General features: G+C 43.9%; 2 protein-coding genes across 6 annotated transcripts; one reads left to right on the top strand and one right to left on the bottom strand.

Annotated features, from left to right (window-relative positions):
* Positions 1-3,654: 3,654 nt before the first annotated feature.
* On the bottom strand, positions 3,655-9,051 carry B3GALNT1 (beta-1,3-N-acetylgalactosaminyltransferase 1 (Globoside blood group)). 5 transcript variants are annotated; one of them, XM_074912716.1, is made up of 4 exons: positions 9,003-9,051; positions 8,546-8,700; positions 8,341-8,443; positions 3,655-4,705 (listed from the first exon to the last, which is right to left on the bottom strand). In XM_074912716.1, exon 4 carries the CDS (start codon positions 4,612-4,614, stop codon positions 3,655-3,657), a length of 960 nt encoding a protein of 319 aa, XP_074768817.1. In that variant the 5' UTR covers positions 4,615-4,705; positions 8,341-8,443; positions 8,546-8,700; positions 9,003-9,051. The 5 variants fall into 5 exon arrangements, with proteins under 5 accessions (XP_074768817.1, XP_074768818.1, XP_074768820.1 ...); XM_074912717.1 differs by having other exon boundaries at positions 8,536-8,700; XM_074912719.1 differs by having other exon boundaries at positions 8,546-8,660; positions 9,003-9,043.
* Positions 9,052-11,726: 2,675 nt separating this feature from the next.
* ARL14 (ARF like GTPase 14) lies at positions 11,727-12,311 on the top strand. The gene has a single exon (XM_074912501.1). The coding sequence runs from the start codon at positions 11,727-11,729 to the stop codon at positions 12,309-12,311; it is 585 nt and encodes a 194-aa protein (XP_074768602.1).
* Positions 12,312-15,350: the final 3,039 nt, after the last annotated feature.

Genomic DNA, 15,350 nt, shown 5'->3' on the forward strand with positions numbered 1-15,350 from the left:
TGGAAAATGAAGGTGCTGTGCAGCAGCGGTCAGAGGGCTGGAGGTAAAGAGAGCTCAGGGATATAAAGCATCTCAAGAGAGGTCACTTGGGGTCAGCGTTGTCATTTTAAGTCCTCATTTTTAGGAGGAAACTCAGTTTCAGGGGAGACCCACTCTGTGGTATCACAGGAACTATTTCCTCGCGTGACTTGCAGGTCGATAGCGCCTTTAGCCAAGAATCACAGAACAGCAGCATTTCAGAGAGAGTCCTGTCAAAGAAAGTGGCTTTGTGATTTTGAGAAACCCGATATATAAATAGAGGGAGGGCGACGGGTTTGGGTTTAGTTTACAGTTTGACGTTTCTTCTACAATTTGAGGTTTCTTTAAAATGTGGACTCAACTACAAATGAAAAAAAAAAAAAAAAACGCCGCCAAACCCAACCATCCGCTTAGCTTTGTTTTAACTTTGTTTTCTTTCCTCCCTACGTGGAGTATCTGCGTTTGGATATGGTTTACAGCTTAGTATGCAATACACGGGACCGGCATTAAAACCTGGCAAGCTTCACTTAACGGAGACTGCAGAAAGCTTTACGTCTTGCCCTACCACCTCTATCTTAGACAGACTGTAAATTAGTTAATAAATGACCAAAATGGCACACGCTGTTCAGACAGAAATGGAGATGAATGAAAATTTGAAAAATATGGAGCAAAGCTCTGCCTCCCAAATCCCTTCAACATCCCCAACGTAACCGACAGACGCGCATCAGGAATTCAGCCTCACGTTGTCTGGTGCACCCTCAGTCGGTTTTTAGTTTAAATTTGAAAGAAACAGGATAAAATTATTTATTGTGCATCCAGGCATTTGTGAGTTAATTGCAATGAACTTGCACTAAAATGCTTTAGCAACAACTGGAAAACGCAAGGCAAAACTTAGGAAAATATTCCAAACTGTCTCCGTGCTGTTAATACTGAGCTGATCAGAGTTACGTCCCTCAAGCTGCAGCACGGACGGGTTCAGGGTTTATTTTGAACTCGTTTGTTCTCCAATGCACACAAAACGTTTGAGCATTTTGACTTTTTAACTCTTTTAAACTAAGATGCAGGCAACACAGGCTTGAACGTGTCCACTGTGAACCCCTTTTGCTGGCCACCCAGCAGCAGGTTCCAAACATCTTTGAGCAACGGATGATTATTAGGCTTTTCAAGGCAGAAAACCCCACTATTTCCCAATCGAAATCACAAGTGCTTGCAATTCGGGCTTAATGCAGCTTTCTGAACCACTTGCCTGCACGAGAAAAAGATCCTTAGGACTTGGAAAAATCTTAGCCCGTGATTTAGGCTTCGTTTTTAGTACAGTATTGTAGGCAGAGGCAATAAAATTTGGGCCCACCACCGACTTATCTGCTTACATTAGTCAAGCTTTTTTTACCTCTTGCATGGCTGCTCACACTAGAAACTTTCCTGATATTTGCTTTAAGCAGAAACATTAGCGTAGTTATGAATTTTTATGGTCTTTTAAGCAATAATAATGTCAGACTCAACTACAAACCAGATTTGACAATGAGGGTTTTTTTAAAAAGCAGGAGCAGGAATATTTTACAATGTAAATTTCTTGCAGAGTTGATGTCACTTTAGATTACAATTTCAGGTGGCATAAACAGATCGCTGTGTATAAACATACATTTGTGAAAGCAAAAGCCTTGTAATCTATGATCAGTGTTATCTTTTTGGGGCACAGATAGAACAAATACCTTGCTTGGTGACAGTTGCATTTTTCTTGCAGTCCTGCGCAACCCTCTCTCTGTGATACTCGTTTCTTATTCTCTCAGCAGGAGCACTGTCTGCTTTATCTATCCTGTTTCTGAAGATTGCATAGTCCTTCATAATCACTTTTTTTTTTTTAAAAAAAAAAAAAAAAAAGCAATACAAACCGTGCTGTAGTATCAGTGTTCTTGTGACAAATAATTTATTTCTAAACATTTAACATGGCAGGCTTATAAAAAAAAAAAAAAAAAAAAAAAGGAGGGCTTTTTAAAAGATGTATAAACAATCAAAAGGACAAGTCAAACGTTTCTCGCAGAGCTCTCAGGATCTGACCACAGTACAACAATCAAACAACGGATCCTAAAACCACAGGAACAGCTGTTGTTTTACCTCTGTTTCTAGAAATACAACAGCATTCTTCCCTCAGTTATGCAATACTGTATCTTTAGCTATTTAACAAAAAAAAAGGTTTTTTTTAAAAACTCTGACCTTAACATACATTCTTAACAACACTGACATCTGAAATACTTGCCTAGAGAGTATTCTCCCCAAGACTTCATTTTTTTAATCTAAACAAGGTAACACGTCCTGTAACTCCATCAAAAAACCATGCGCAGTTGATGAAAAGAGAGCAAAATTCAATACTGACCATAATCACAACAAAAAACCTGGTGAAACCTCAAACTTGGTACTAGAGGTTTCTGCACCTCTTCTAATTTGTCTCTAAGAGACTATCTGAAAGACAGCCAAATGTGAATACATCAGAACATCGTAGCTGTAGTACAAATAAGGTGGCAGTGCTCTGTCATTCCAGATGTACAGGATGTAACTATAGTATCTTCACTGTGTAGTGGATGTGTCAAAAATAATTATGTTAATGCAATTGCAGATTCTGTATTGTTGTCTATTAGAAGTGTAAACTACTGAAACCTTGGCCTTGCTGATATGAATAAAAGTGATTAAAATACCCGTCTTTACAGATATAATAGAGTTTGTCTTCTTTAAGAAATACGACTCTTAAGTGTTTCTTACTTTTTTCATTTTAAAATTTGAAGAAAGAAAACTATTTCAGAAACAGGTAAGAGTCACAACGTAAACACATCTGTTTTAACCTTCCCTGGTCTGGGGGTGCCTCCGTACACACACGTGCAGGCAGACACATGTGGGTTTGGTTACCCGAGGAACTGGGCAATGTCTAGTAACTAAACTGCACGTGAACTCTCCTGCCCCTCGCCCTCTGGCAGTCTGCAAACATCATCCCAGGCACCACAGCAGTTCTATTTCATACGTGTGTGTACCCCTAGATGCACACGCACCAAGTGCGTCACGTTTTCAGAGTTTCCCACGGGTTTCTGCAGACCCCAGCAGACCCCCAGGCTCCTCGCGCTCACGGAGGGGGAATGTTTAAGTCAGAAGGATTGCAGAGGTGATACGTTGTAAGGAGAAGGTCATTTTACATTTCACGCCGGGCAGAGCACAAATACTTCAGAGTAGCAAAGGAGGATGCGGTTGCAAAACCAATTTAAAAAATCCTGGTGGGAATTTGGGAAGCATCTTCAAAGCCAGCTTCTCGGCGTAACTGTTATCCCTCGGTGACGTGTCATACGTGCCCCAGGACTGGGGTAGAAATCCTGTGGTTGCAGCAGAGCACGGGGAGAAGTGTCAGAGGAAGACAGGACGGCATACTCCGCAGCATACGCACGGCGAAGGCTGCTTTGTCAATCCCTGACGTTTTTCTTTAAGAATACTGGAACGTCCCCAAGAAGTGCTGCCGCCATTGCAGTTTTACCCCAGCAGCACAGAGCTCCTGCAGTCAAAGTCACCTCCATGGCTGTGGGTTTGGTTTGTGTTGCCTTGGACTTTGAACGTTTTTACACCGAATACGTTTTAAGTTTATATATTAATACAGAATCAAGGGCAAGTAACTGAAGTGCTTGATGACAAATCCTGCCAAAACCCGATGATTTCACTTGATGTAACGCCATGTACCGCAATCAACCGTCTGTACTTACAGATATCAAAGTTAATTTTATAAAGAAAGAATTGTTTCGCTTCTGGCATCCTGATGTTTACCTTAAGTATATTTAAGCAAATGCCAACATAAACATCCTCAAACTTAATAGGTTTGATATGACTCATCAGCTGGTAAATCCTCAGAGCCAGTTTTCCATCCAGGATATAACCCATCCCACTGCAGTACGGAGGGAACAGCTTGAATGGATACTCATCGTAAGAAATGTATGTTTTTCTGTAAAAGCCTCTGTAGGCAAAGTTATCAATAAGAGGATAACCGGTAAAAATATTTTCCGAGGAATTTAGCTTCAGAAGAAACTTCACCAAGTTCGCGGTGTTGATGAAGACATCGGCGTCGGTCTTCATGAGGAATTTTGCATTTGGGCAGAACTCGCTGACCCACCTGAACGCCATGATCGTTTTCAAGGTGAGGTTGTCGTAAGTGTCCATGAAATCCTGGCGAATGATGTCGCCGTAGAGGATGCTCTCGTCTTCCACCGACAGCGTTGCAGCGGTCTCTTCTCTCCGAGTGGCCTGACCTAGCAAGAACAGGGTTAGAATTCGACGTCCCCACCAGAAGTTTTGAGATGCCCACGTTATCCTGATGGCCTGCCTCAACTCCACGTCCCTGGGCCTCGAGGACACCAAGATGACTAGAAACGGGTTGATGTCTTGGCATTTCAAGTGCTCCCGCAGCGTGAAGAGGTAGTGCTGCTTGTAAACGGGTTCATATTCATAGAAATACATCACGTTTGTATGCTCAAGTGCAGAGTTGGAAGAAAAAGTTATGTACCACATTGTTAGGACAGAAGATACAAGGAGACACAAAAAAATCCATTTCAATGGTCTCACGTACATGACACTAACAGGAACTGGGCATAACTCATTTGCAGAAGTGTGTCAGTGACCGCCAAAATCTCTACCACAAATCCCAAAGTACTTTTTTTTGCTGGAAAAGAAATGAAAAAGTAGTATTCAGAATGCTATTACTCAAATACTGTCTTTGGCTTGTCTTAAAGCGTCAGTTGAAAGCGCGCTGTGATCTCACGATGACAAATCCGAGGCCCCTCGGTCCGGCTGTCACACATAGCACCGTGCACACCGTGAATCACCGCTCCAGCCCCGAAACAAGCTCGAGAAGAATGCTGAGCCACTGCGGGGCCACAGATGGACCAAAACTGCATAGCAGTGACCTTGGGAATTCCCCCGCCTAAACCCCATCTCCACAAAAGATCCCACATCAAGTGCTGTGATCCTAGAGACCTCAGCACAGAGTCACAGAATCCCAGAATCATCTGGGTTGGAAAAGCCCTTGCAGCTCCTCCAGCCCAACCACGACCCTCCCCCTGACCGTTCCCAACTCCCCCAGATCCCTCAGCGCTGGCTCAGCCCGACTCTTCAACCCCTCCAGGGATCCCGGGGACTCCCCCCTGCCCTGGGCAGCCCATTCCAACGCCCAACAGCCCCTTCTGCACAGAAATCCTTCCTCAGAGCCAGCCTGACCCTGCCCTGGGCAGCTTGAGGCCATTCCCTCGGGGCCTGGCGCTGGGGCCTTGGCTCCAGAGATTCATCCCCCCTCTCTGCCCCCTCCTGGCAGGGAGTTGCAGAGGGCCAGGAGGTCTCCCCTCAGCCTCCTCTTCTCCAGACTGAACCCCCCCAGTTCCCCCAGCCGCTCCCCAGCAGACCTGTGCTCCAGACCCTGCCCCAGCTCCGTTGCCCTTCTCTGGCCACGCTCGAGTCATTCAATGGCCTTGTTGGGGTGAGGGGCCCAAAACTGAACCCAGGAATCGAGGGGCGGCCTCCCCAGTGCCGAGCCCAGGGCTCAGATCCCTTCCCTGTCCCTGCTGGCCACGCCAGTGCTGACACAAGCCAGGATGCCGTTGCCCTCCTTGGCCCCCTGGGCACACTCTGGCTCATTCTCACCCCCCCAGTCCCTCTCTGACCGGCAGCTCTCCAGCCACTCCTCCCCAGGCCTGTAGCCCTGCTGGGGGTTGTTGTGGCCCAAGGGCAGCCCCCGGCATTTGGCCTTAAGAGAAACTCCCTCAGTTGGCCTCAGCCAACTTCAGCTCAGATCTCGAGGAAGGAATGCTGTGCACAAAATGCTGCTAACAGCAGCAAAGTGCTCCGCAAATCGATGTTCAGAGGCTTAAAAAAATACGTAATTTTTTTTAAAGAAAGGGAGACCTACTAGTTTTTATAAGCTGGAGCAAATCAGCCAAGGTATCAGGAATCAGAAAGGTAAAAAGGGAAGTACAAGCAAGTATTTCATCCCTCATTTAAGGGTTGAACAGCTACTTGTTTTGAATTGACTAAGTGATGGGGGGAGAAGAAAATTATCTCCCTTACAAACCATGTCAGAGGTGCAGACAAACACAAACCCACCCTGCCAGGCAGCCCCAGCTCAGGCGCTGCCCAAAGGAACGGCTGCTCCCATAACGCACCACATGACAGAGCAATCATTTAGTTTCTAATATATGCTTATTAATTCAAGAAAACTTAAGAAAGAGGCCTTGCAACCAGCTCTGTCACAGCAGATTTACAGTTGACATAATGGGAGCAGCAGGGAAGCCGCTGCAACAGACGAGCTTCAAATCTTACCAAAGTTTTGGAACATCTAATATTTTCCATTTAGACAAACAAGACACTACAAAATCCTCTGTCTACTTCCATATATTTAAGTTTTGAAGAGGAAAGGATCCCATCTGCATTCTCTTCATGAAAAACCCTGTCCCCGTCTGCCAGTGCACACAAAGGTGGCAGCGTCACCGGCTCCATCAGGCCCACAACTCACACCACAACCACCAACTGGCACAAGAGGGGGAAAAGCCATTTTTCACCTAAAGACGCACATTTCTTGGTCTGGAGTCCAACTACACGGGCAGATCCTTACAAACCCCCATCCGCGCCGTGCTAAAGCCATGACTACAGTGTCAGGACTAGATACTCAAATCAATACAGCTTTCCAAAACTATATTTAGAAACAGAATCTTAGCCCTGCACCCTCCATTTAGCAGCATTTACCTTTGTTATATTTCTTTAAAACTACATACACGGTGAGCATACATTAGATATATTTAAGCCAAAATAATTACAGTGCCTTACTGTGGGAGTTCCAAACGATTTCTAATGTTTGCAGTAATAATATTTACCCTGCACTGTAAAGACCCACAAAGACACAGTAAGGATGATGGAAGGTTCAATTTCACAGCACAATTAATTACTATTTATCTTCAAAAAGATCACCGCAGGGCTTGTAAATGTTTTATATGAAAAAATAATAAATCCAAACCTCAACACAGCATGCTGGAAATTAGGCGAATTTGATTTGTCAGAGCCCACCTGCCTTGTTTTTCTGTGTATGCTTTGACTTTAAATTAATGATCCTCTGAAGGAAGCATTTGGAGCACATTTCACCAGTGATGCACAGCGCATCACTTAGAATATATTAAAGCAAATTTATACAGATAGCTGTTTAAATAGAATTTTGAGATTGATCCCTCCCAAAGCCGCGTTACTCCCAAAACACAACATGTCTAACAGGAGTCAATCCTTCGTTAAGGGCACCTCACATAACTATGGATGAACAAGTTTTATTAAGAACTTCCTAACATGACCAACATCCTGGCTTATAAAAACCACGGAACCTCCGAAGTTTTATGTTGATTCTCTTCTTTTTCTCCATAAGGATTAAACATGTGCAAGTAAAACAGAAGTTTGGCAAGTGCAGAGGGAACTACCATCAGGACTGTTCAAACTGCATTTAGGGAAGTCGATTATAACCGCCAAAAACTCAGATTTGCCCATCTGGTATTTACTTCCTGGCTTTATGGGAAGAACAAAAAAAAAAAAAAAAAAAAAGTAAAAATGTAAAAATGCTCAGTTCTTCTCTCTTTATATATGCCAACCTGACTTTCAGTGAACAATATGAAAAATACATTCTGGAAGAAAATAACCTAAGTTATACATCAGTGCTTATGCATTTGATTATAAATAAATAACATTTCTCAGGGTTTGATGATTAATTTTTCAAGTAAAAGCGTTATCAAAATTTGATCAATTCTTGATTCCCTAATAGAAAAAAAAAAAAAAAAAAACTGATTCTAAGGATTTTGATTCATTATGGACAGAAAAGCCTGGTTACATGACATTCTGAACAACAGAAATCAAGAGACCAATGCTTGTGCCGCTACATAATGAACAATCTGGGAAAATAAATCATCAGTTCAGGTCCTTTGCCCACACTATGCAAACACAATCTTTAAGCTACCGTATCCTTACGAAAAACCTGCACTGCAGGGCACCAAAACACAGCTTTTCTAATGGCCACAGGGTAGAAACTCCACTCCCTGAAACATGAGACAGCTATTTCTGCAGCTCTGAGAATTCAAAATACAGGCAGTCTGCCTCCGACATCATTAAGCACAGAACTCTGACTTCAAACAGAAAAAAAGGGCAAATCAAAGGGGAAAGCTTCTGACAGAAAAATCCCCTATTTCAAATGCTTAAACCAAAGTGGCGAGGTTGAAGAAGTGAGGTCTGAAATTTGAGCTGGCATTTTTTCTTGGCGGTGGTGCAGTCGCAGACCTTGCAGCAACCCCCAGGGCGGATTGTCCCCAAGCTGCCTGCAGGAATCAGCTGGAAATACATTAGTACTGTTCCTGGCTCCTCATCTTCTTCATGTGACTTACTACCAAGAGAAATTAGAAGAATTTTTTCAATATCCTGGGCTATGATCTAATACAGCAATACTTGAAAAATTAGATAACCTTTAACAATTACTTGCGCTCACTTCAAATCGCCCAAGCAATCTTAAATCTCCGTTCTAGGCAGCTTTTCACAACGCAGATATTAACTGAAGAAGTAGAACAGCCCAAAAGGTTCATGAAGAGGACATCTGCTGCCCCCTGCTGAAGCCGAATCAAAACTTAAAGCCATTTAACTTTTCTATGTTTAAAAAAAAAAAAAAAAAAAAAAAGGCAGACAGGGTGAGAGCAGAGCGTCGGGCGCTGCCGCGGGCGCAGCTCGCCCCCAGGCCGGTCCCTCCCTCGCCGCCGCCTCCCCCCCGGCCTCACGGCGTTAAATGGCGGCGGCGCCGCCGCCCCCGAGCCCGCCCTCCCGCCCAGGCCCAGGGGAGCCGCGGTGTCCCCCCGGCCCCCTTGCCGTGCCCGTTACCGGGCCCGTTACCGAGCCGCCCGCCGCGGGCGGGGCCGGGCCGGGCCGGGCGTGGCGCCTCTCCCCGCGCGTACCGGCCGGTTCCCCGCACAGCGAGCGCCGCGGGGCTCGCCCGGGGAGGCTGGCGGACACCGGGAAATGCCCGCCTCCTCCTCCTCCTCCTCCTCCTCCGCCTCCTGGCAGGGGCCGCGGAGCCGCGGGGAGCAGATGGCGGTGGCGGCCGCTCGGCCTCCCCGGGGCGGGGTCGCTCCCGGCCGGGCTCCCGCTGGTTCCTTCTCCGGCCACCCCCGGAGGGGTGAGGGGGGGTCGGCCCTCGCGGCCTGCGGGGACGAAGGACCGGGCGGTCCCAGGTTCCCTGGACCCCCTTGCTCCAGCAGCTAGGGCTGCCCGCGGTGCGGATTCACCCCCAAACCTCATTAATAGCATCGCATAAGGTCACAGGAGCACGCAGCCACGGTGGAATATCCCGCTTGGACAACTCGGGGAACCTACATGTTTTACGTAACCCGGCGTAGTCTACAAAAGGTTTATTGTGCAAAGTTTGAGTTCGGACTGATGGTAACTCAGATGTCCCAGGTTTATCACCCCGTGTTTTTTAAACTGAACATATAGGCAAACCCTACACATGCGAGCGAGCCTCTCCCCGCAAAGCAAATACAAATACACCTTTGGACAAACCAAAGGTAGATTTCTGGTTCTCAAACGCTTGCTTCTCGGGGCAAACGCAGATTTAGAACCTGCGGTGGGCTACGGCTCCAGTTTGATCTCGTGCTGGAGTGTAAACTCCGAAGAAACGTGGGAAATCACCCCTGGAAGTGGTTCTGCGTCACAAAATCTTGCGCTGACCCAGACTCGCGTTTGACTCGGGTACAGTTAAAAACTGCAAACCCACGGAGTCTTCAGGAGGTACCTGCTCTGTCCTGGAAATTAATTAGCTTGTAAAAAGTCAGACTTTGCTTAACCAGTTCTTTGAAGTGATAGTTTGGATGTAATAAGATAACAGCTGAGGCCATAAATATCAAATATAGTGGGAGTAAACCTACAGAGCAGAGAGCTGTGAGCAATGGTTAAATCACGGCCCGACCCAGGGACACAGACCATCCATCCACACTGCCACGGCTCGCGCGGGAGGGAGGGTTTGCCCTTGATCCTGAGCACCATATTTCAAGGAACTGGCGTGCTATTTTGCAGGGAATTATGATTCATTTGACTGTGTTAACAATGTGTTTTGCGGAGTTTCCCATCTCCCCATCTTTCAATTCATTCAGACACATTATTTATAAAGAAATGCAAACGCTTTCTTCCCTGGTTCAATACATCATGATCTGCTACTGAAAAAAATCCTACACATAACCTATACAAGTTATTAAATATGAAAAAATGTTCAGCAGTGAGTATGTCACTGTCATCCGCTGTTGCCCCCAATTAGTTCTGGTATAACCCTTTTAGCTTCAAGAGAAACCAGATTATAACTTGTCTGTCAAGGTTGAGGTTTATTTTGCGCAACATGTGTAATATCTGAGCCACCAATGTTGTAATTATCAAAATGATTACCCTATCAGTCAGCAGCTCATTTGGCCAGAAGACCTTTACATCTTTGTGCTGATTATGTACTTTCTGAAGCAAAGACAAATGGTAATAACTAATACTAGGGCATCTGGGTATAAAGGCAAATAACTATTGGAATACTCGGTATGCGTTGGGCCAGGCTAACGTCAAAAAAATGGAGACTCAATATGAATTAAATAATATTAGACTCGCTTTTCTATTTTATTCTCTATTTAGAATGCGGCCAAAAAAATGATCTTTTGTTTGAGACTCAGTTATTTCCCCCTGCTTGTTGCTTTCCTGAAGGAAATCTTCACCGTAAATCAGTGGGCAACAATGGACTAGAGCATCACGAAGCTAACAGGAATGTTTAATTTCAGGTAGCTGAATGTCAGTAGTGACCAGATCATAAGATCTCTGTTTAGTCTCCACCACACGGAGTTCAGTTAAACTTGTTTGTACAAACATAACTCGCCAAGTTTACAACTTGGGCAGTGTGATCAGAGAGCTTCATGCCTGAGGAGTGCCTGACGGGGTCTGGGGCAGCCAGCTAGAGCCCAGCACATTTTTCAGCCCTTGGCTGGTTTGATCGAGTCCGTGTGCCCGTGTAAAGTCGCATTAGAAACCACTTGAGATTCATTTGTTGCTGGGAGATAAGGTGCACCGATAAACCAGCTACCTTGTCATTTGGTGGCTTGATAAGTATGGACAAACCTTAGGATTGTCCCTCCTCCTCACTGGCGGTGTTTGTATTTCGTTTCTTTTCCCAAACGGCTGCGGATTTATCTCCGGGATATCACACTAGAAGGGGGCGGACAGCTAGCGGTTCCCTGGGCCATGGGATTAGGGAGCATAACCAGGCGGCCGCTGGGTCGATACACACGATTTGACAATGTAAAGAGTTCTTAAATGGTCCTGTAAGTGTGGTTCACTGTTCAAACACGTTCAAAGCCCGTAACCTTTGTGCCTGTGACCAATGGGTATGTTACTCATAGTCATTCCACCCACAGGCTTGGCACCAAACACCTTCATAAATGCTGTTTGCGTATTGCTGAGTGATAAAAGCCAGCGTGTATTTGCACAGAGCTTTTACTTACTTTTCATAACACAAAGCTGCTTCTTCCCCTTCCTCTTCCTTACTCTTTGTGCTTCATCTCACGGAGGAAGAGAGGGATCTTCCTGACAAAAACTGGCTTCACGGGAGACAGGATTCCAGCTTTGAAGGTTTGCTAGAGACCACCACGGCACAGATGGGGCTCCACAACACCAAACACCCCAAAGTCAAGCAAGCTAACATACTGATGTTAGGGCTTGATTCTGCGGGAAAATCCACACTGTTGTACAAGTTCAAGTATAACGATGTTTTTCTGACAATTCCAACCATTGGCTTTAATGTGGATATGATCGAAATCGAGAAAGATTTTACAATGACGTTTTGGGATGTTGGAGGACAAAAGAAAATGAGACCGGTGTGGTGCAATTTCCTGGAAAACACAGACGGACTGCTCTATGTTGTGGACAGCTCAGATAAGCAACGTCTGGAAGAATCAAAGAAAGAATTTGAGCTCATTTTAAAGAACGAATTTCTAAAAAGCGTCCCAGTCGTCATGCTAGCGAACAAGCAGGATTTGCCTGGAGCTTTGAACGCTGAGGAAATAACCAGGAGATTCAACATGAAGAAGTACTGCAGTGACAGAAATTGGTATGTACAACCCTGTTGTGCCATCACAGGAGAAGGTTTGTCAGAAGCTCTCCAAAGACTAACCACATTTGCAAAACACTTCAGCAGATCAAAGGAGACTTTTACAATCTTTAAGGAAATTGAAACACTTTAAGAATTTCTATCATCAGATTCTGGTGAACGTTAATCAACAAATTTTGTTGGACAGACTAAATCTGAAAATAGTGGATTCTGGAGAACTCTTATAAATATTTATAAAGAACTTCAGCAATATTAAATTATACTGTTATACCTGCAGATGCTTCTGAGATACTACTCTGCAGCATTTTATTAGTGATAGTATACTCGAGGTTATTCAGCTCAGAAGTGTGACTGTTGAAAATGAAATGTTGAAAATGATGAAAAAGGTGGAATTGAGCTTCTTGAATTTTAACAAGTGGAAACAAAATAGGTGAGCAGTGCTTAAAATGCTTAAATCATTTTGTCAAGATGTAAAATAGCCAAGTCGTCCGTTCAGCAAGCAAAGCGAGAGATAAAATGTTATTTCGTAATAAATGCTCCGTGGATGTATTTCTCATGTGAAAATGTAGTCGGTTTAGAGCTTAAACTCTTAGTTATGTACAAGAGAACCAATGAATCTGAAATACTTGTTGGCTATTATTGCATTCTAGAGCTGATTACTCCAAGTAGGTTTTAACAAACAGGATCTGCTCCTCATCAAGCCACAGACAAAGCCGAGATCCGGTGCTGTGTGTGAGCTGCGGGTCTGATGTCCCTTTGTTACAGATTCCCATGTACCCATTTCTTGTTTCTGCACTCTTGGATCCCTGTCCTTGGCCACGAGCAGAGCGATGGAAGCCAGCACAGGATCAGTCCAGTCCACTGGTTTTGGGGTGGGGGATAAAGCGGGGGGAATGGGGGGATTGGCTCCTTGGTTGTGTTTTTTTATAGATCTTAATGGATCCTGTCCTGCCTGTACTGAAGCCACTCGAAATTTTGTTAGTGATAAATTTAGGTTTGGTTAAATTTGATATGTGCCACAGAATTGCTAATCCTACTACTACAGTTTGTAGAAAAAAATTCCAAATGAAATTTCTGTTCAGATTTCCGGATTGATGAAGGAGTGAATTAGTATTCTGAATGCCATTAAAGCACTGAAGGATTGATAACTAGAAGACTAATTGAACTGTATCAACCATGAAAACAGTTTAAACACCAAGGCTGAAAAGTTAATAGGGCCTGCTCTCTTAAAAGCAAGAGAAAAGAAACCATCTAATTATGGGTTATACAGTCCTAGAAAATCCAGCCCAATTATTTCTGCCTTCTTGAGCAATGTCTGCAGAGGTAGGATGCTCCAGTGGTTAGGATGCTTGCTTAGATAGCTGGATTTTTTTTATCCCCTACATCTACCACAATCTTTGACCACGGGCAAGTCATTTAATGACTCTGTGCCTCCACAGTTCCTTGCCAAAATGAACTTCCCAGTTATGTGCTCTGAAAAAATTGTGGCAAGGGTCACTTTGTGAGCCCTTCTGCTGTGACAAAATGATCATGCCAAGTAATTCACGTAAGAAATTTACATTTAGTTCTTACTAATAAACAGGCAGGAATTTCAAGTTATACAAAGGTGAAGCAGCAAGAAAAGCACCCAGACGTACCCTGTTGTCTCATGCATATATTATTCAAAGACACACAAAAAAATCATCAGGTAAATTTGCTGAAATAGTAAACAAAGGAAGGTTTCTCAACAGAAGCTGTTATTAATACTGACAGTAATTACCGTGGGCTAAATCCTGAGTCATGTTGAGATTACGTTTCCAAAAGGAAAGCAAGTATTTAGACTTGTCATTGCCTGGTCTGATGATTTAGACTCGGTATAAAATACCATCTTCTGTCCCAAAAACGACTTTTAAAAGTCTGCCACAATGGGAACATTAGTTTTCTAATCCCAACAATTCAATGTTAAAAAATGTAGCATTGCAGATCAATACATTTCTAAACATTTGCAGGCGTATGTTGCGTACTGAATTCTCCCACTAGTTTAATCTAATCATGTGTCTATTATAAATCTGAATCTAGTTCACTGGCCTCAGGACTTCCTCAGGGAGAAATACTCCTTGAGAGATTTAATGAGAGTGCACCAGGGTCTCTAATTAGACAAGAAGCGAGTTTGGAAGGGGGAAATGAAGTAGTATAATACACCAGCTCCTATAGCTAAAAAATACTTAAAAAGACTCTGCTTTCAGGCACACAGCCCCTTCTCCAGGTTACCAAATTACATTACATGATACTCACATTCACTTGAAGAAAATCTTTTACCTTATGCTTCAAATGAAATAAATAAACTCTATTCCATTCACTTCACAGCATATCAAGGATTTTAAAATTGATTTTTCTAAGAGCTTGGTTTCCTAAAGAAGTAAAGCCATGCCCATTTGATCTGCCCATGGAGACCCCTACCTTTCTGAATAATTTTTAAGCTTTAAAACAAATATCAGTCAAGTTGGATAGAGGCACAGGCTCTCAAAGGAATTACATGCCTGAAAGTTTAATTAAAAAAATCAGTGAAATAGAGAAGAGTGACCATACTGGTGCCCCCAATGAAGACCAGGCTGATAAGGTACAAAAGACTAATCCCCCGGGAGATAAATATTCCATTTTAGCTGCAGGAGAGCCTGCAAGAGGACATAAATCCACAGAGCCCAGACTCAATTAGTTTCTCTGCTCCTGGAGCTAGTTGGTCTTTTTCTACACTGCATGAGTAAATAGTGTACTTGGGGGCTTCTTTACGATGATAGAGGATCTAGAATCCACTGCTCAGAATTTCCTTTCTACACCTGCAGTAAAGGATCTCCCTGACTACTCCTCATGTTTTGGGAAGGATCCCTGAAAAAGCATATTATGTGGGCAGGAAGGTTGCAGAAGAAGTGGAGCTTCTGGCTTGGTTCTGCCACAGTGAAATCAATAGCAAGGAAGGTACAAAAGCATTTTACAGCTTCATCCTGCTATGGAGGGTTTTAGATCTTGTGACTGCTTGGCTGAACAACTTAATGAGCTGAATTGTCTTAACGTTTCAGAGCACAGACAAGTGGAATTCTGCTTGTGCTAAAAATACCATCCACAGTACTGTAAGCATAATTCATTCCTGGACAGGTTTTGGTTTATTTTGTTATTTAGAATTGACATAGGTTAC

This window comes from Athene noctua, chromosome 8, assembly GCF_965140245.1.
Source record: "Athene noctua chromosome 8, bAthNoc1.hap1.1, whole genome shotgun sequence".
Lineage (NCBI taxonomy): Eukaryota > Metazoa > Chordata > Aves > Strigiformes > Strigidae > Athene > Athene noctua.